Source organism: Papio anubis, chromosome 9 (assembly GCF_008728515.1).
Source record: "Papio anubis isolate 15944 chromosome 9, Panubis1.0, whole genome shotgun sequence".
Taxonomy (NCBI): Eukaryota; Metazoa; Chordata; class Mammalia; order Primates; family Cercopithecidae; genus Papio; species Papio anubis.
Window position 1 is genome coordinate 41,117,220 of NC_044984.1, and position 19,964 is coordinate 41,137,183.

Below are 19,964 nucleotides of genomic sequence, written 5' to 3' on the forward strand. Positions count from 1 at the left end.
ATGCAAACAGGAGGCTATGGGAGTTCAGACTAGGAAATTATGGTGGGGAGGCAGGGCATATGGTCCATGGTGAGGGTCAGAGCCAGGGCTTTAAGAAAGCAAAGGACTTAGAACTTGAGTTCAAATCCTCACTATCTCTGAGGGCCTGAGCATGCTACCTTTGTTTCCTCATCTGGGAAACAGAAGTTAACACTATTACATTATCTTATCAAGTTATTGGGAGAATTAAATGAGAGAGCACATGTTAAACATCAGTCCAGCCCTTGGCACATAGTAACAGCAATAGATGTTAGACAGTTCTCTCTGTGGGGGAAATGGGACTTGAGATGGGAACAATTCAGCCAGGCTAAATGGAGTAAATGATGTACAAATATACAGAAGTAAGAATTTAAAATGCTTTGAGAATCATCAAATATATTCGGGGCGAATATCAAAACTTTATAGCCTAAATTTCTAATTTAAAAAAATTCTCGATTAGAAAACAAATGATTTTGTCAAAGAAAAGTCCAACAACAGATGTTGGTGAGGATGTGGAAATAAAAGGAACGCTTATACACCATTGGTGGGAACTTAAATTAATACAGTCTCTACGGGAAACAGTATGGATATTCCTCAAGGAACTAAATATAGAATACCATTCAATCTGGCAATCCCACTACTGAGTATCTACCCAAAGGAAAGGAAACTATTAAATCAAAAAATACCTGCATTCATATATTTATCACGGTACTATTCACCATAGCAAAGTCATGAAATCAACCTAAGTGTCCATCAACAGATGACTGGATAAAGAAAATATAGTGTAGATGTATACCACGGAATACTATGTCACCAAAGAATTAATAAAACATGTCTTTTGCAGCAACGTGGATAGAGCTGAAAGTCTATATGAAATGACTCAGAAACAGAAAGTCAAAACCTGAATGTTCTTACTTATAAGTGGGAGCTAAACAATGGGTCCACGTGGACAGAGAGAGTGAAATAATAGACACTGGAGACTCCAAAAAAGGGGAAGGTGGGAGGCGGCAAGGGATGAAACACTACCCACTGGGTACAATGTTTACTATTTTAAAAGCCCAAACTTCACCACTAAGTACTATATTTTTGTAACACAACTGGACTTGTACCTCCTAAATCCATAAAAATAAAAAATTAAATAAAATTAAAAGTCCATGCATAGGCAAACTGCTGCATATATTAGTAAGATATGTTAGGGATGCTTTTTGGCTCTTCTAGTTTGGAAATTCAATTACCTGATCATGGTTAGAACTAATGACAGTGAATTTTTCATTAATAAATATAAACCACTTGAACTGGACTGGTTTAATGAAGCATGACTCTTTAAACTGTACATTAGATTTTCATATACTTTTTTCTGAGACAGAGTCTCAATCAGCCACCCAAGGCTGCAGTGCAGATGTTCAATCTCCACTTCCCAGGCTCAAGTGATTCTAGTGCCTCAGCCTCCCAAGTAGCTGGGATTACAAGTGTGCACCACCACGCCCAGCTAATTTTTGTATTTTTAGTAGATACATAGTTTTGCTATGACAGCCAGGCTGGTCTTGAACTTTGGCCTCCCAAAGTGTTGGGATTACAGGCATGAGTCACTGCACCCGTTCTAATACACTTTTTTCAATGATGCTGTATATCACAATAAAATGTTTTTAAATGAAATATATGTATTATTGATGTTGATTTTATTCATTGATGTTTTTCATCTTTATCCAAGGGATCTCGTTCTTTTAGGCATTATTTCTCCAAGTTTGTGTTATTTCACCAGGATATACCAAAGTTAGGCAATACACTTATTACAAACTTATGCTGGGATCATTACTTGGTATAAGATATACAATCTGCGGACACTGCTTTTGGCTAGGACCTACTAGGGATCAAAAGGATGTGGAAGAAAAACTCTGGTCTCCTGAAACACAGGAGCTGACATTCCGGCCAAGGAGTGACCATACCAGCTAATACCAGTATAAGAACGTCAGGCTGTGCAGATTAAGGTGAGGTGAGGAGTCCAGAAAAGGAAAAAAACAGCATAGACTGGGATTAGCCAGAGGAAACTAAAAGACAAAAGCCTAAGAAATAATATAGAATGTTCTTAGCAAGAGATTGACATGATAAAAGCAATATCTTTGCAGGCAAACTCTGGTGGTTGTATATAGCATTGCTGCTAATGACTGGTTTGGTTTTTCTTTTGTCTTTAAAGTTCTGAGTCTTCCACAGAACTAAGATTTACAGATCTGGCTGCAGAATGTCAGGGGAAAGCAGCCTTTCCTTTCACACAGGCAGCCCTAAGAAACGTGGGCACTGGACTTTCCAAAATGAAATTGACTCAAAATATTTAAGTGTTGTTGTCAAAAGACCGTACAGTGTCCCTTGGTATTTTTAGGGCATTGGTTCTAGGATACCCCTCTCTCTTCTGAAGATACTAAAATCAAGTCCCTAACATAAAGTAGCTATAGAATTTGCATATAACCTACGCATATCCTCCTGTATACTTTAAGTCATCTCTAGACTACTTATAATACCTAATACGAATGCTAGGTAAATAGTTGTTATAGTATATTTTAAAATTTGCATTTTTAAATTGTCAATTTGTGTTTGTTTTTCCAAAGATTTTCAATCCTCAGTGGAATCTGTAGTTGCAGAACCCAAGGATATGGGCAGTCAACTGTATTTCGTCAGGCTAATTTTATTATTATTATTATTATTTTAGAGACAAGTTCTTGCTTTGTTGCCCAAGCTGGAGTGCAGTGACACAATCATAGCTCACTATAACCTGGAGCTCCTAGGCCCAAGCAATCCTCCTGCCTCAGCCTCTCAAGTAGCTGGGACTACAGGCACACACCACCACGCCCGGCTAATTTTTTTAAAAAATTGTGTATGGATGGAGTCTTGCTATGTTGACCAGGCTGGTCTCAGACTCCTGGGCTCAAGTGATTCTTCCAATCTTGCCTTCCCAAAGCACTGGGATTACAAGTGTGAACCACTGTGCTTGACCTAATCTGGGTAATTTTCATAACCAACTCAAGTCTACTAAGTCTATCCAGCAATTTCCCTCTGTCTTTCTTGTGGAGGAACTTGTTTTCCAGAGATAATTTCCATCATATTTAAATTAATAGAAAAGCTTAAACATTTTCAAACAAACCAAACAAAACACAAATAAACTGCCTGTTACGGAAGATCTAAATTCCAGGCCTGGTAACACTCCCCTGGGTTGATAGCAAAGCATAGGTGAGCAGAGAAGAAAGAGATCCAGGCACTGTGACATGAAGGCGCATTCAGCCAGGTCAAACATTGTGCAGCTGAAGCGGATAAAGAGTAAGCCCCTGTGTGACTGCCAGCTGTTTCCTGTAGAACTTCTGCAGAATAAGAATAATGATACTGACTGACAGAGCTGTTTTAATAAGTAACCATTAAATAGTACATTAAAACACATTATTTGTAGAGTGCCTCCTTGATTCTGTCTCTTTCAGTCCACTTTCTGCCACAAGACTTAATAGTTTTTCCCAAAAATCTCCACTGGTTCCCCCAGTGAATAAGCCTCAAGCACAAATTCCTCGCCCTGCAATTCCAGGTACTGCTTAATTTGATTTTGCCTCAATGTTCCAATCTTAGCTTCCCCTGCTCCTCCTAAGAGGGCTGAGGGCTGAGATAAGACCAGCACATTCTGAGAGCAGAGAATGAAAAGCAAGATGGCAGTAGGAATTCACTTTCCCTTGAGGAGGTCCTCTTTCTTCCTCTCAGCCAATCTTTCCCTATCAATTCAAAACCCTCATCATCCACAAGTCTTCCACACTCTGGTTTGGAATTTTTGGACTGTGACCTACTTACTACTTTATCTGTACCGCACTGTCAGCACTGCACTCATCTTGAATTGTGATTGTCCAGTGCCGTCTCTCAGCTCCTTCTAATATGTACCTACCCATACATTAACAACTCAGAGGAGCTCTCCATAAGCTGAATAGGCATCTTCTGTTTAGAAATTAGGGAGTAGCTTAGGCTGGAGGGAAATTTAGCTCAATAAGAATGAAGTACTTAAAGCCTCCCTATTCTCTATATGGTGTTTCAACTTTTTCTTCTCTTTAAGTCTTTACATCTTTGCTTTGCATTTCTATACATTTAAAAAATATATAAAACCAACTTTTTGTAATGGAAAATTCCATTCAAAATAACTAGGTCAAGCAGCTTCTCACAAGTTTCTGTTATCTCACCATTTAAAAGATGCGCTTGCTTGTTACAAAGCACGACCTCTGGCAATATAATTGATGTAATATTTCTCTTTATTGACTTAAAATATGCTATGGATGAAGGTGCCTTTGACATGTGATCTCAGATGATATAAAGTATTATTAAAAAAGAGTTCTCACTGTGTCTGTACCCATAAAACAGAATCTAATTAACCATTAGGTAGCCAATTGCTCTGTGAACAAACAAAACAAAACAAACTCTACAATGGGTGATTGGATGACCCTGAACAGACAAAGCCTTAAAAATGATGTAAGCTATTATACTCAGGTACATTGTGAAGAGAGGCAAGCAGCAGAAAGCTGTTATTTAAAACCAGAAACAAATCAACAGTAACAATCTAATTAAGGATGAGTTGTACAACAGAAAGATAATCTTCCTATTTTAATCTCCTACCCATCAGGTTCTTACTAGATTATACTGTTTTATCTGAGAAGTCATAACATAAAAGAGATGAGTGGTTGAACTTAAATGCCCTTTCCCACTCCTTTCCCTGAAATGCTAACATTGTATTAAAAAAGAGAAAAAAATGAAAGGGAAGAAGCAAGTAACAAAGAGATTGGAAAACATGAAAAGGGGGAATTGAAGAAACAGGAACCTAAAGAGAAGAGAAGACTGAGAGGTAAGCAAAGCCTTATTTGATGGACAAATTCCACTGAAAATAGAAAAAAAAGACTTTAATTGTAACAGGAGAAATGAAAACAAGAGAAGAATTTCCTGACATGAAAATTGAATACAAGGAGAAGTTATGGAATCTTCTTCCCTAAGGTATAGAAAACACAGAAGAAGAAGAGGGAGAACTTTTCAAGGGTCCTCTCAAGTGATAAAAATTTAGCCCACAAACTCCAAAAGATATATAAAGACAAGTGGATTCAGGGTGTAGTTATAAGAGTTGCCTCAAATTTTTTTATAAACAAATCTTAATGAAATAATATCAGATTTTGTTAAATAGTTCCTGGGTCATAATAGTAATAACTATACAGAAAGAGCAATAGCAGATAAATATTAAAATACGTGCATATTTGTCTGGGTATACTTAGAATAATCTACTAATGTTTCACCAAATTTAAGAAGCAAAACTAGCAATCATCCAAAACCTAGAGCAATGTTATTGCTTCTTGAGGTGGAGAAGAAAGAAGTGCTTGCCAAAGAAGGGGGACTGCATTTTTACTGACAGACTTTTCTCATACTAAGAGGCTTACTATTGCCAGATACTGTGCCAAGTACTTTACATGGATTTCCTCATTTATTTTCACAATAATTATATGTGGTTGGTACTATTTTTAGCCCCAGTTTGGGAAAATTAAGTAACTTGACCAAAGTTACATTACTATTAACCCATTTATACTGGAGGTTGCATTTTTTGTGTGTGAAAAATTAGGCCTTGACAATGACCTTGAGCAGTAGGATATAAATAAGTCCCACAAGCTTAGCGTTCCAATAATGGAACACTAGGAATAAATAGGCAAAGTAACCTGTTGTGGCAGGATTTGAACATAAGCAGGCTAAGTGGAGAGCCTATGTTCTTAACCTACAGATAATAGTGCATTAAACATTCCCCAACAATCCCATGAGGTAAGGTATTATTATTATCCCCATCTTAAAGGGATGGGATTGAAGCTCAGAGCATAAGATCAATAAGATCTATGATAGAGCCAGAATTCAACGCAAGTCTAAATCCAAAGCCATGTACTTTACTCTCTCTCTCTGTCTCTCTCTCAGTCAATACATAATTTGTAATGTCTACCCTGTAGACATTACCTAGACACTAGGATAGGCAGTCCACCCTGCCTAGACGCTAGGATAGGCAGAAAGGATATAAAGATGATTAAGACAGTCCCTTCTCACAAGAAGTTCACATTTAGAGGAAGAGTCTAGAGCTTTCTACTCAAAGTTTGGCTCATGGACCAGCAGTTATGGGCGTCACCTGGTAATTTGCTAGAAATCAGAATCACAAGCCCCACCCCAGGCTTACTGAATCAGAATATGCATTTAACAAGGTTTCCAAGTGTTTCATATACACATTAAAACACCAGTTGGCAGCACTGGTCTAATGGATATTTTAAAAGGTATTATCATTCCAGGTACAGGTTTCTATGACTACAGCCCCAAAATTTAGGCATGAAATAAAACAACTGAACTGGAATAAGGGCAGATGTCTGAATGTTCAAATGACACTACTCTTATTTTCAACCACACTTAAAAGAATAATTCTTATTGTATCCAATTGCGAAGTTTCCAGGCAGAGCTATCAGCTAGATGCCAAGTAACACAACATCAATGTTTGTTTTCAACATTTTCCCCAGCTTCCTAAAAGTTCACTGTTTGGGGAGAAGTGGTTTTCTTAGATTCATATAATTGGACCTACCCTCCTCTCACAAATTTGAGAAAGCCGTAGGAAGAATGAGGGGTATTTAGGTGCAGTTTTTGTAGGAAACATGGACTACTAAAATATGCCAATACAGTAAGCCAGATAACCCAATAGGGACCTTCAATAAAACTGGCAAGGGTCTTTTTCTTTATTAGCTTCGTGCTATAACATGTTGCTTTTAATTGTCTTGGAGCCAGAAATGAAACAAGAGTCATGAACTGAGTCAGAGAAGGAGGGGAAAAAAAAAAAACTCATCACACTGCATTTGCAGTACAGGAACCAAAAGCCAACAGACCTCCCTCTGTACCAACGTTTGCCCTGGTCGGAGACTATAGGGAAGTGAGCTCATCCGGGCAAGGTGCCTAAGTCGCGGGTGAGAATGGATGTTTCTCCCATCTACCACAAGTGGTAATCATCTAAAAACTTGACATTTTTAGTAAGTGACACTTTTAAAAATCAAGTTGAGATTCTAAACTGACTATTATAAATGACTCCCACCTTTAAGGCCCTTGGGGTTTGGATTGCTTTGATAATGGATTGCTTTGATAATTTTATAAAACCACAATGTCCTACTTGTGAGAATTCCTTCCACTGTTCAGTGGAGGTCAGTAGGGACTACTGAACCTTCCAGGAGTACAGCACATAAAACGGCCCTGGTAGCATTTAATAGAACTATTAAAGACTAGCTTTTTACCAATGCCCAAGCATTATAACCAGAGGGAGGAGGGTAGAGTAAAAATACACAAATTTTAGACAGACCTTTGTGTACCCTTGGATAAGTTATTTTCTTTCTCTGAACCTTAGTTTCCTTATTTGTAAACGGAAATTTTACATTTTTCTTATTTGCAGAAGAATACCTGCTTTGCATGGCAGTTATAAGGATCTGTGGTAGCATATGTAAAATACCTGGCACTTAAGAAATGGGTATTATGATTAATAATTACTCAAAAAAGGTGAAAGAAGTAAGTACACTTGAGTCCCATAGTAAGAAACATCACCTAGCACCGTTGACAGTACTTGGATAATAATGAGGAAGAGTGTTTGAGTTGAGAGAACTTAACCTCTAAGAACATTTAAAGGAGGAAAAAAGGAGAGACAAGGCTGGAACTTCTGAAAATCCTATGCTGGACTTTTAATCACACATTTTATCAGAATGTAGACTATCAGAAATGATTCCTACAAAGATGCCTGGTTAGTTGGCATAATATTCTTATCCTTTCCCATCCCAATTTCCTTGTGACCCTCCCAAAGTATAACATTATAGGTGTTCTAACAGTCCTGCATATGCCACTCTCTTTTCCTAATCTTTTAGGAGGCTGTGCCGCTAACTCCCAAGCTGGAGGGCTTCCTGCTAAGCCAGTTAGACAATCAGTGGGTCTAAGAATGCCCCAAATCATTTTTTTAAAAAGACATTTGGTTCTACTCTTGTAACGTAAGCAATAAAGACCCAAGGGTTGGAAGGACTTGCCTGAGGACACAGCTAGTGGCTGGGAGCTTCTGGGCCAGCACTCTTCCTACCCTGACCCTCTACTTCTTCCCCATTGCTTCTCCCCTCAGTCGTGGTCTCTTTCCTTCTCTTTCTCTTTTATGTACTATGTCTCTATTATAGTTCCTCATAGAGTCATTTGGGTTCAACCATTATTATTATTTAAAATCCATACTACAAATGATGCTTATAAGGATGATACACTTGTAGTTTAACACAGATTCATTAGCAAATGCAACTTTGACCATTTCTTGATTAAAATATGTACAGATGACTGTAGTACACTTTTGAATATGGGATGCAGTGAAATTCCAGTAGTCTGTTTAATTCATAACACAGAGCTTGGTTGGGGTTCAGTGTATTCATACATTTTTATTAGTCTCAATTGAAAGATTTTAAAAGATGAATAAATTACTTTCCTATTTGCTTCATCTGCTATTGCAGACTATGCCCAACAGATGTCACATAAGAAATTCAAATTGCATCTTCAAATGGAACATAACTTTAGTAATGAATAATTCAACAGAATAACTAAAAACCAGAATAATTTTTATAGCCGTTTCTTTTTCTTTACCTTTTTTTTTTTTTTTTTTTCCGAGACAGAGTTTCACTCTGTCACCCAGGCTGTAGTGCAGCAGCATGATCTCGGCTCACTGCAACCTCCACCTCCCAGGTTCAAGCGATTCTCCTGCCTCAGCCTCCTAAGTAGCTGGGAATACAGGCATGCACCACCAAGCCTGACTAATTTTTTGTGTTTTTAGTAGAGACAGGGTTTCACCATGTTGGTCAGGCTGGTCTCGAACCCCTGACCTCAAATGATCCACCCACCTCAGTCTCCCAAAGGGCTGGGATTACAGATGTGAGCCATGAGCCATTTCTTTCACTAGGTAGGAAGTGTTAGTGGAAAAATACTCACCTATTTATCTGACCATTTTCTACTTCAGTGAAATCATTGGAATCATTGCTAATGTTATCATCTTCAGGCACTGTCATGTTTTGCAACTCAGTTAATTCGAGTCCACTTTTGAAATGCATCATGGTTAGAAAGTATCTGTAGTTTGAAAATTAGTCCAAATTTCTCCTGTTCTGAGTGTATTTAGAAGTAGATACCAAAAATGGAAGCTTGACACCCCTAAAATATAGCAAAATAAAAAAATAACTAAACATATGAAAACACTACTGATTAAAAATAAATTACCACAAATAAACAAGTAGTTAATTTAATGATTATACAACTTTGACATGTTGCTACTAGATGCATTAAAGCAATCTTTGTCTATCAAGTTATGGAGGTGTATCTAAATTTTATGCCTTTTATAAATTTCCTTCCACTTTAAACTATACAGTGAATCATGTCCCATAATCTTACTGATCAGGTTTATAAGAATATCATGTTAGTTGTAGATAACAGAGACTCCCTTTTATGATATGAAGCAGTGTTGTTGTCATTGTTGTTTTTTGAGATGGAGTTTCGCTCTTGTTGCCAGGCTGGAGTGCAATGGCACAGTCTCAGCTCACTGTAACCTCTGCCTCCCTGGTTCAAGCAATTCTCCTGCCTCAGCTTCCCAAGTAGCTGTGATTACAGGCATGTGCCACTATGCCCAGCCAATTTCTGTATTTTTAGTAGAGACAGGGTTTCTCCATGTTGGTCAGGCTGTTCTCGAACTCCTGACCTCAGGTGATCCACCCTCCTCGGCCTCCCAAAGTGTTCAGATTACAGACATGAGCCACCGCGCCTGGCCTGAAGCAGTGTTTTTAAAATGAAAGTGATTCAGTTATTTTAATGTGTCGGATCACAGAGCACACATATAGCTGGGTACAGACTGCACAGACACAAAAGCACCTTCAGTTTAGCAATCCCAGCTTAAAAAAAAAATGCAAATCCTGGGATCAAGTACCCAACCTGGTAGTCAACCAGTAAACAACAAATTTATGTTTTGAAATTTTGCAAGTAGTGTATCCATCAACTGCAAGAGATTAAATCAATCTCTTCAATGAAATCACTTTATGTCAGGGAATTAGGGAATTAAAAACTCATACTCAAAGGATTTGGTTTAATCCATCTGCTACTATATTACTCATCAGAAATGAAAAACTTCCAGAGTTCACATTTTCTCCCATATGGATGGCTGTGGTTTAAGTTTCTGTGGGATCACCCATAGTAAGTAGGGAGGGAGAAAATGAATTTTGGGGGCACAGCAGCCTCACAAATTAAAAAGCAGATGGCTTGTCTATGGCCATGCCACCCTGAATGTGCCCAATCTTGTCTAAAAAGCAGATGGCCACAGAGGCAAATGCAACTTCAAAAGCAAGGCCTATAATGCATGGGGATCCTCACTGTGATACTCTCAGCAAAGTGCTGGGGACCATGGAATGAAGGAGAATGTCAATGAGGTGGGTTTTTTTTTGTTTTTTTTTTTAATGTCATTAGCAAATCCCCTTGGACAATGCTTTGAACTTTGTCTGATCCTAAATTCCATAAGATGGCTGTAGCCTAGTTAAGGGTGAAACCCCAATGTGCCCACCTAAGTAGTATTTCAAGAAGCATCTTATTAATTTCTATTATTTTGAAGATCCACAGAAAGTGCCCTAGAATGATAACTTTTCCAGGTATCCCCCTCTTTTCCTCTTTCCATAACCAGGACACACATTTTTCTTTTCATTCACACAGTCTCCTATCTAGAATAAAACTTCCCTGGTTTCAGGATCCTGTAATGTGCCATTATACACACATGTTTATAACATCTCAGGTTCCAGGAGCCTCGTCTTGTCTTCAGGGCAGGGCACCTCCCCAAGAAGGAAGAGAGCCAGGACAGGGAGATTTGAGCCCCATGACTCCTGGTCTGAGGCTGATTCATCTAACCAGAGTGGTGGTGCTAGAGACTGACCCATCTCTGATTGTTTCTGGTACCATCATGCAGTGGTGATGTTTTACCATCTGCCTTATTTTGCAAAAGCTGAAATGAATTTAAAATGGTTGAGCCCCATTCTTACCCCTTGCCCCTCTCTGATGAAAGCTGTCCAAATGGGCTAGACTGGGTAATTTCTAAAAGTCTTGCCACATTGACTCCCTCCTGTGTGACTACATCCCAGGCTACTGAAGTGATATTACAGGGCTGATAGAACGTTAATTCAGTGGATGGCATTTCCAATCTGGGTTAAGGAGACTTTTCTCTCCACAAAATGGAAGGAAATAGGGCACTAGATAAAAATTTTCTGCAGTGAGAAAGGATTGACTAATAATAGATCTTGAGTCTACTGTTTAAATTTTCATATTAAAAATACATATGTATGTATATATATGTGACTGCGTGTATGCATATCACACACACACATGCCTGTGTGTGTAAAACTAGTAAGAAATAGAGAAGAAGGCAAAAGAATGAAAACAACAGATGAAGTCCTGGCCACTAAAATTAGGTCAATATTATGCAAATGCTAGTACAAATTAATCACAAAGAATAATTTTTTATTATTATTAAATAACCTCTCTGAAACCTAACTTGTTCTTGAAAATCAAAATAGAAATTGAAGGGAAAAATTAACAAAATTAATGACACCTCTCACCAAGGCCACACTTGAAAAAATAGTATAAATTCAACTTATCATATATTTATTGAGTACTAAGTGATGAAGGGATTGAAAAAGCTTGAAAAATGTTAAATGCAGGGATCTCAGGCAGCTTCATAGAAAAGTCACATTTGGATTGGACCTTGATATTTTTTTTTTCCTACTTCTAAAAGGAATACAATGACTGGGCATGGTGGCTCACATTTGTAATCCCAACACTTTGGGATGCCAAGGCAGGTGGATCACTTAAGCCCAAGATTTTGAGACAACATGGCAAAACCCCATCTCTACAAAAAACAAACAACAAAAACAAAACAAAACAACAGCAAAAAAAAAAAAAAACAAAATATTAACTGGGTGTGTAGCACGTGCCTGTTGTCCCAGCTACTTGGGAGGCTATGGTGGGAGGATCACCTGAACCTAGGGAGGTCAAAGCTCCACCGAGATGTGATTATGCCACTGTGCTCCCGCCTGGGCAACAGAGTGAGACCCTGTCTCAAAAAATAAATAAAAGTAACACATACTCACTGTAAAATCTTCAGAACAGATACTGTAAAAGAAATTCTACCACCCCCAAATGGGCCACTGTTACGATTTTTCTTCCTTTTTTTCTTCCTTTTTTCTTTTCCTTTCCTTTCTCTAGCTCTAGCTCCTCTTCCTTCTCTTTTTTAAGTTTAGCATTGGTGATTTTAGATTGTTTTTAGCCTACTTTTTTCATTGAGTATTACATTATAAGCATTTTGAAGAACAGAGGTGATTCTTTTAAAAATACTATTTATTAATAAATACTAATTTATTTATTAAAAATAAATGAATAAATGAATGAATTAATTAATACAGGTTTGGTAGAAAAGTTAGAAAATACAATTTTTCAAATGGAATAAAATGAGCAAAAAGAAAAAAGTTCACCTGTTATCTCAGCAAGCAGAGACGATCACTCTCTATATATACTGTTGTATGGCCTTCCAGGGTTTTTCTATGCACATAGATATAGTGCCTGGCACACAGTAGACACTCAATAAATATCTGTCAAATGAAAGAATGAGTACAAATAAAAAATATATACACATTTACAAAAATGGAAATTATACCAAACATTGAGTTTTTAAAACATTTTTTTCTCTTAAGATATCATTTCCTATCCTGAGTTATGTCAGTAAGCACAGATCTATATCACTACTGTTGATACTTGGTTAACTCTGCCAGAAATTGATATCTAACCGGTTATTGCTGGACATTCAGACTGGTTGGTGGAGAGGAGATTGACAGATGGAGATGGGGCCTGAGCTGAGATTTCTCAGTGGAGGGAGAACATGGTCAACAGCCCAGAAGTGGGAAGTGCAGATTGAGTTCAAGAAACAAAGAACTATAGTTTCACTGAAAGATAGAAATAATCATCAAGCTATATGATTAATTAAAAGGCAGACTAGGGTCATCATATGAAGATCTTCGTGTTAACACAATCATAATTACTATCTGTCAACATTTATAATAGGTTACAAATTAAAATTTATTTAGCACAGAACATTTCTGATCCTTACCACAATCTTGTGAGGTACTTAAGGAAGGCATCAATTTCTTGGTATGCTTATTGGTACAATTTATTAATAGTACCAATGTAAAATACATAATCTTGCTATTTATACTACATGGTGTTATACATCAAAGGAAAGGATACACAAAGAAACTTATCTGGCCTTAAGTCACCTAGAGCCTATTTAACCAAGCGAGACTAACCTATCTAAAATGACACTGTACCTCAAAACATTTGCATGATATAGACTAAACTACATGGCAGAATGAAGAATAAGCCCAGTTCAGAGACACACACACCTACACAGTGCATACATGCATGAAGGAGGGAAGGAAACAAGGAAGGAAAGAAGAAAGGAAAGTGGAGAAATCAATGAGGCCAGGAGAGATCAGGTAAGGCTTAATTTAATAGAGATAGGACCTGAACTGTGTCTAACAATAGGTAATATTTGATTGGAGGAGAGGGAAGACTTTCCTTGTACTGGGAACAGTACTGACAGCCTAATTGCTAACACTTTTTGGTGGATTGGTCCACTCAATATTTGTTGCCACCTCTTTTTAGCCCAGTTCTATAAAGGATAGAAAGTTGAAAACTACATTTCCCACACTCCCTTGCAGCTAGGGTTCTAGATATAATTTAGATTCCACCAATGGGAGAGTGGTGGTGGCCAGAGCAAGGCATCCACTTTGCTGGTACCATTCTAGCAGGTGCAGCAGCAGCTGGTAGCCCTGGCGCCAACAGTTGTGGCTATGATTCCTGATCATCAGATCTGGCTTAAGTGATGTGTTCCTGGAGCATGCACTTGAGATAATGGCTTCCTGATTTCCAGACTTCCTGAAGGAAGCACAGATAGCATTTAACCTTAGCAAGCCAGTTGCATGTGTTGTTATGCTAATTACTCCTAGAGGCCCAGCCTAGAGAGTGCACTGCCAGTAATTTTAACAAATTTTTAGACACTGAATTCCCTGTATTAAATCTGTTTTCCTCAGCATAAACAGATCTCTGTTAAATGAAACTAAACCCTGACTGATATCCATCCTTAATTTTATTTTTCCCTTAAAAAATTGTTTTTATTACTGGAAATTTTAAACATGTGTAAAAGAAGACAATGGTATACTGAACTCCCATATACCAACTTCAATTATCAATTCAGGCCTGTCTTGTTGGATTTTTTATGCCCACCATCACCTGGAATTATTTTGCAGCAGGTCCTTGATATCATATCATCTGTAAATATCTCAGCATGAATTTCTAAAAGGCAAGAAGCCCCTTCTTAAACAATACCACTGCATCACTATCAAAGTTAAATAATGACAAAAATTGGGTAGCACTACATATCTTGCCACATACAATTAATTCTAAAACTTGTTATGAATCATCATTGGTTTCTTATTGTGAAGAACTAATATAATCAGACCTCTTCTAGCTCAACTCCTAAGAAGCAATTATAAAAGCTAGGTCAGTGATTTTTAGAAAGTATTAATAGACATTTCTCCAAAGAAGACATAAAAATGGCCAACAAGTATGTGAAAAGGTGCTTAACATTATCAACCATCAGGGAATGCAAATCCACACTGCAATGAGCTATCACCTCACAGCTCTTAGGACAGCCATTATCAAAAGTCAAAAGACAACAAGTGTTGGCAAAGGTATGGAGAAAAGGAAATCTTTGTACACTGTTGGAGGGAAGGTAATTTGGTGAGCCATTATAGAAAACAGTATGGAAGTTACTAACAAAATTAAAAGTAGAACTTTACTGGTTTATATGACACAGTAATCTCACTTCTGGATATATACCCAAAGAAAATGAAATTACCACCTCATAAAGACATGTGCACTGAGCCTGGAGAGGTCAACACTCCACTGAGCTGTGATCATGTCACTGTGCTCAGCCTGAGAGTGAAACCCTGTCTCAAAAAATAAATAAAGTAACACATACTCACTGTAGAATCTTCAGAACAGATATTGTAAAAGAAATTTGCCACCCCCAAATGGGCCACTGTTAAGATTTTTCTTCCTTTTTTTCTTCCTTTTTTCTATTTATTTCCTTTCTCTAGCTCTAGTTCCTCTTCCTTCTCTTCCTTAATTTAGCACTGGTGATTTTAGATTGTTTTTAGCCTACTTCTTTCATTGAGTATTATATTGTAAGCATTTTGAAGAACAGAAATGGTTCTTTTAAAAAATATTATTTCTTGATCTCTGTTGTGTTCCGTTCAAAGACGGCCAAATACGAACAGCTCCATTCTGTAGCTCCCAGCGTGAACAAAGTAGAAGACGGGTGATTTCTGCATTTCCAACTGAGGTAACTGGTTCATCTCATTGGGACTGGTTGAACAGTGGATGCAGCCCACGGAGGGTGAGCCGAAGCAGGGCGGGGTGTTGCCTCACACAGGAAGCGCAAGGGGTCTGGCAATTTCCCTTTCCAGGCCAAGGGAAGCCATGACTGACTGTACCAGGACACCCCCACTCAAATACAGTGCTTTTCCAAAGGTCTCAGCAAACAGCACACCAGAAGATTGTATCCTGCACCTGGATCAACAGGTCCCACGCCCACAGACCCTTGCTCACTGCTAGCACAGCAGTTTGAGATTGACCTGCCAGGCAGCAGCCTGGCAGCAGGAGGGGCATCCGCCATTTCTGAGGCTTGAGTAGGTAAACAAAGCAGCCGAGGAAGCTCAAACTGGGTGGAGCCCACCACAGTGGAGCAAGGCTTGCTATCTTTATAGACCCCACCTCTGGGGACAGGGCATAGCTGAAGAAAAGGCAGCAGAAACTTCTGCAGACTTAAACATCCCTGTCTGACAGCTCTGAAGACAGCAGTGGATCTCCAACAATGTTAGAGCTCTGATAACAGACAGACTGCCTCCTCAAGTGAGTCCCTGATCCCTGTGTAGCCTAACTGGGAGACACCTCCCAGTAGGGGCTGACTGACACCTCATACAAGCAGGTGACTCTCTGGAACGAAGCTTCCAGAGGAAAGATCAGGCAGTAATATTTCCTGTTCTGCAATATTTGCTGTTCTGCAGCCTCCGCTGTTGATATCTGGGCAAACAGGGTCTGGAGTGGACCTCCAGCAAACTCCAACAAACCTGCAGCTGAGGGACCTGACTGTTAGAAGGAAAACTAACAAACAAAGGGGAATAGCATCAACATCAACAAAAAGGACATCCACACCAAAATCCCATCTGTAGGTCACCAACATCAAAGAGCAAAGGTAGATAAAACCACAAAGATGGGGAGAAACAAGAGCAGAAAAGCTGAAAATTCTAAAAACCAGAGCTCCTCCTCTCCTCCAAAGGATTGCAGCTCCTCACCAGCAATGGAACAAAGCTGGATGGAGAATGAGGTTAACAAGATGGCAGAACTAGGCTTCAGAAGGTTGGTAATAACAAACTTCTCTGAGCTAAAGGAGGATGTTTGAAGCCATCACAAGGAAAATAAAAACCTTGAAAAAACATTAGACAAATGGCTAACTAGAATAAACAGTGTAGAAAAGACCTTAAATGACCTGATGGAGCTGAAAATCATGGCACAAGAACTACGTGACATATGCACAAGCTTCAATAGCCGATTCGATCAAGTGGAAGAAAGGGTATCAGTGACTGAAGATCAAATTAATGAAATAAAGTGAGAAGAGAAGTTTAGAGAAAAAAGAGTAAAAGGCAATGAACAAAGCCTCCAATAAATATGGAACTATGTGAAGAGATCAAATCCACATTTGACTGGTATATGTGAAAGTGATGGGGAAAATGAAACAAAGTCAGAAAACACTCTTTAGGATATTATCCAAGAGAACTTACCCAACCTTGCATGGCAGGCCAACATTCAGATTTAGGAAATACAGAGACCACCACAAAGATACTCCTTGAGAAGAGTAACCCCAAGACACATAATTATCAGATTCACCAAAGTTGAAATGAAGGAAAATATGTTAAGGGCAACCAGAGAGAAAGGTCAGGTTACCCACAAAGGGAAGCCCATCTGACTAACAGCAGATCTCTCAGCAGAAACTCTACAGTCCAGAAAAGAGTGGGGGCCAATATTCAACATTCTGAAAGAAAAGAATTTTCAACCCAAAATTTCATATCCAGCCAAACTAAGCTTCATAAGTGAAGGAGAAATAAAATCCTTTACAGACAAGCAAATGCTGAGAGATTTTGTCACCACCAGGCCTGCCTTACAAGAGCTCCCAAAGGAAGCACTAAACATGGAAAGGAACAACAAGTACCAGCTGCCACAAAAATATGCCAAATTGTAAAGACCATCAATGCTGTGAAGAAACTGCATCAATTAATGAGCAAAATAACCAACTAACATCATAATGACAGGATCAAATTCACACATAACAATATTAACCTTACATGTAAATGTGCTAAATGCCCCAATTAAAAGACAAAGACTGGCAAATTGGATAGAGTCAAGACCCATCAGTGTGCTGTATTCAGGAGACCCATCTCACATGCAAAGACACACATAAGCTCAAAATAAAGGGATGGAGGAAGATCTACCAAGCAACTGGAAAGCAAAAAACAAACAAACAAACAAACAAAAACAGGGGTTGTAATCCTAGTCTCTGATAAAACAGACTTTAAACCAACAAAGAACAAAAAAGACAAAGAAAGGCATTACATAATGGTAAAGGGATCAATTCACCAAGAAGAGCTAACTATCCTAAATATATATGCACCCAATACAGGAGCACGAAAATTCATGAAGCAAGTCCTTAGAGACCTACAAAGAGACTTAGACTCCCACACAATCATAATGGGAAGCTTTAACACCCACTGTCAACAATAGACAGATCAATGAGAACGAAGGTTATCAAGGATATCCAGGACTTGAACTCAGCTCTGCACCAAGTGGACCTAACAGCATCTACAGAACTCTCCACTCTAAATCAACAGAATATACATTCTTCTCAGCACCACATTGCACTTATTCCAAAATTGACCACATAGTTGGAAGTAAAGCACTCCTCAGCAAATGTAAAAGAACAGAAATCACAACAAACTGTCTCTCAGACCACAGTGCAATCAAATTAGAACTCAGAATTATGAAACTCATTCAAAACCACACAACTACATGGAAACTGAACAACCTGCTCCTGAATGACTACTAGGTAAATAACAAAATGAAGGCAGAAATAAATACGTTCTTTGAAGCCAATTAGAACAAAGACACAAGTACCAGAATCTCTGAGACACATTTAAAGCAGTGTCTTTAAATTTATAGCACTAAATGCCCACAAGAGAAAGCAGGAAAGATCTAAAATTGACACCCTAACATCACAATTAAAAGAACTAGAGAAGCAAGAGCAAACAAATTCAAAAGTTAGCAGAAGGCAAGAAATAACTAAGATCAGAGCAGAACTGAAGGAGACAGACACAGAAACCCTTCAAAAAAATCAATGAATCCAGGAGCTGTTTTTTTGAAAAGATCATCAAAATTGATAGACCACTAGCAAGACTAATAAAGAAGAAAAGAGAGAAGAATCAAATAGATGCAATAAAAAATGATAAAGGGGATATCCCCACCAATCCCACAGAAGTACAAACTACCATCAGAGAATACTATAAATACCTCTACACAAATAAACTAGAAAATCTAGAAAAAATGGATGAATTCCTGGACACATACACCCTCCCAACACTAAACCAGGAAGAAGTTGAATCTCTGAATGCACCAATAACAGGCTCTGAAATTGAAGCAATAATTAACAGCCTACCAAGTAAAAGAAGTCTAGGACCAGATGGATTCACAGCTGAATTCTACCAGAAGTACAAGGAGGAGCTGGTACCATTCCTTCTGAAATTATTCCAAATAATGGAAAAAGAGGGAAGCCACTCTAACTCATGATGATGAGGCCAGCATCATCACGATACCACAGCCTGGCAGAGACACAACAAAAAAAAGAGAATTTTAGGCCAATATCCCTGAGGAACATTGATGCAAATATCCTCAATAAAATACTGACAAACCGAATCCAGCAGCACATCAAAAAGTTTATCCACCACGATCAAGTTGACTTCGTCTCTGGGATGCAAGGCTGGTTCAACATACGCAAATCAATAAACCTAATCCATCACATAAACAGAACCAACGACAAAAACCACATGATTACCTCAACAGATGCAGAAAAGGATTCTGACAAAATTCAACAGTGCTTCAGGCTAAAAACTCTCAATAAACTGGGCATTGATGGAACGTTTATCAAAATAATAAGAGCTATTTATGACAAACCCCCAGCCAATATCATACTGAATGGGCAAAAACTGGAAGCATTCCCTTTAAAAACTGGCACAAGACAGGGATGCCCTCTCTCACCACTCCTATTCAACATAGTGTTGAAGTTCTGGCTAGGGCAATCAGGCAAGAGAAAGAAATAAAGGGTACTCAATTGGAAAAGAGGAAGTCAAATTGTCCCTGTTTGCAGATGAGATGATTGTGTATTTAGAAAACCCTATCATCTCAGCCCCAAATCTCCTTAAGCTGATAAGCAACTTCAGCAAAGTCTCCGGATACAAAATCAATGTGCAAAAATCACAACCATTCCCATACACCAGTAACAGCAAACAGAGCCAAATCATGAGTGAACTCCCATTCACAATTGCTACAAAGAGAATAAAATACCTAGGAATCCAACTTACAAGGGATGTGAAGGACCTCTTCAAGAAGAACTACAAACCACTGCTTACTGAAATAAAAGAGGACACAAACAAATGGAAGAACATTCTATGCTCATGAACAGG

At 38.4% G+C, this 19,964-nt stretch overlaps 1 protein-coding gene across 5 annotated transcripts in view; it reads right to left on the reverse strand.

Moving 5' to 3' along the window:
* The window catches only part of SLC38A1 (solute carrier family 38 member 1), an 86,909-nt gene that overhangs the window by 47,648 nt on the left and 19,297 nt on the right, over positions 1–19,964 (reverse strand). For all 5 annotated transcript variants that reach the window (XM_021922241.2, XM_017945823.3, XM_009180569.4 and 2 more), the window contains 2 exons: positions 12,591–12,707; positions 9,028–9,243 (listed from right to left, as the gene is read on the reverse strand). In XM_021922241.2, the coding sequence (XP_021777933.2) occupies positions 9,028–9,149 (122 nt within the window). In that variant the 5' untranslated portion in view covers positions 9,150–9,243; positions 12,591–12,707. The remainder of the gene's footprint in view (positions 1–9,027; positions 9,244–12,590; positions 12,708–19,964) is intronic.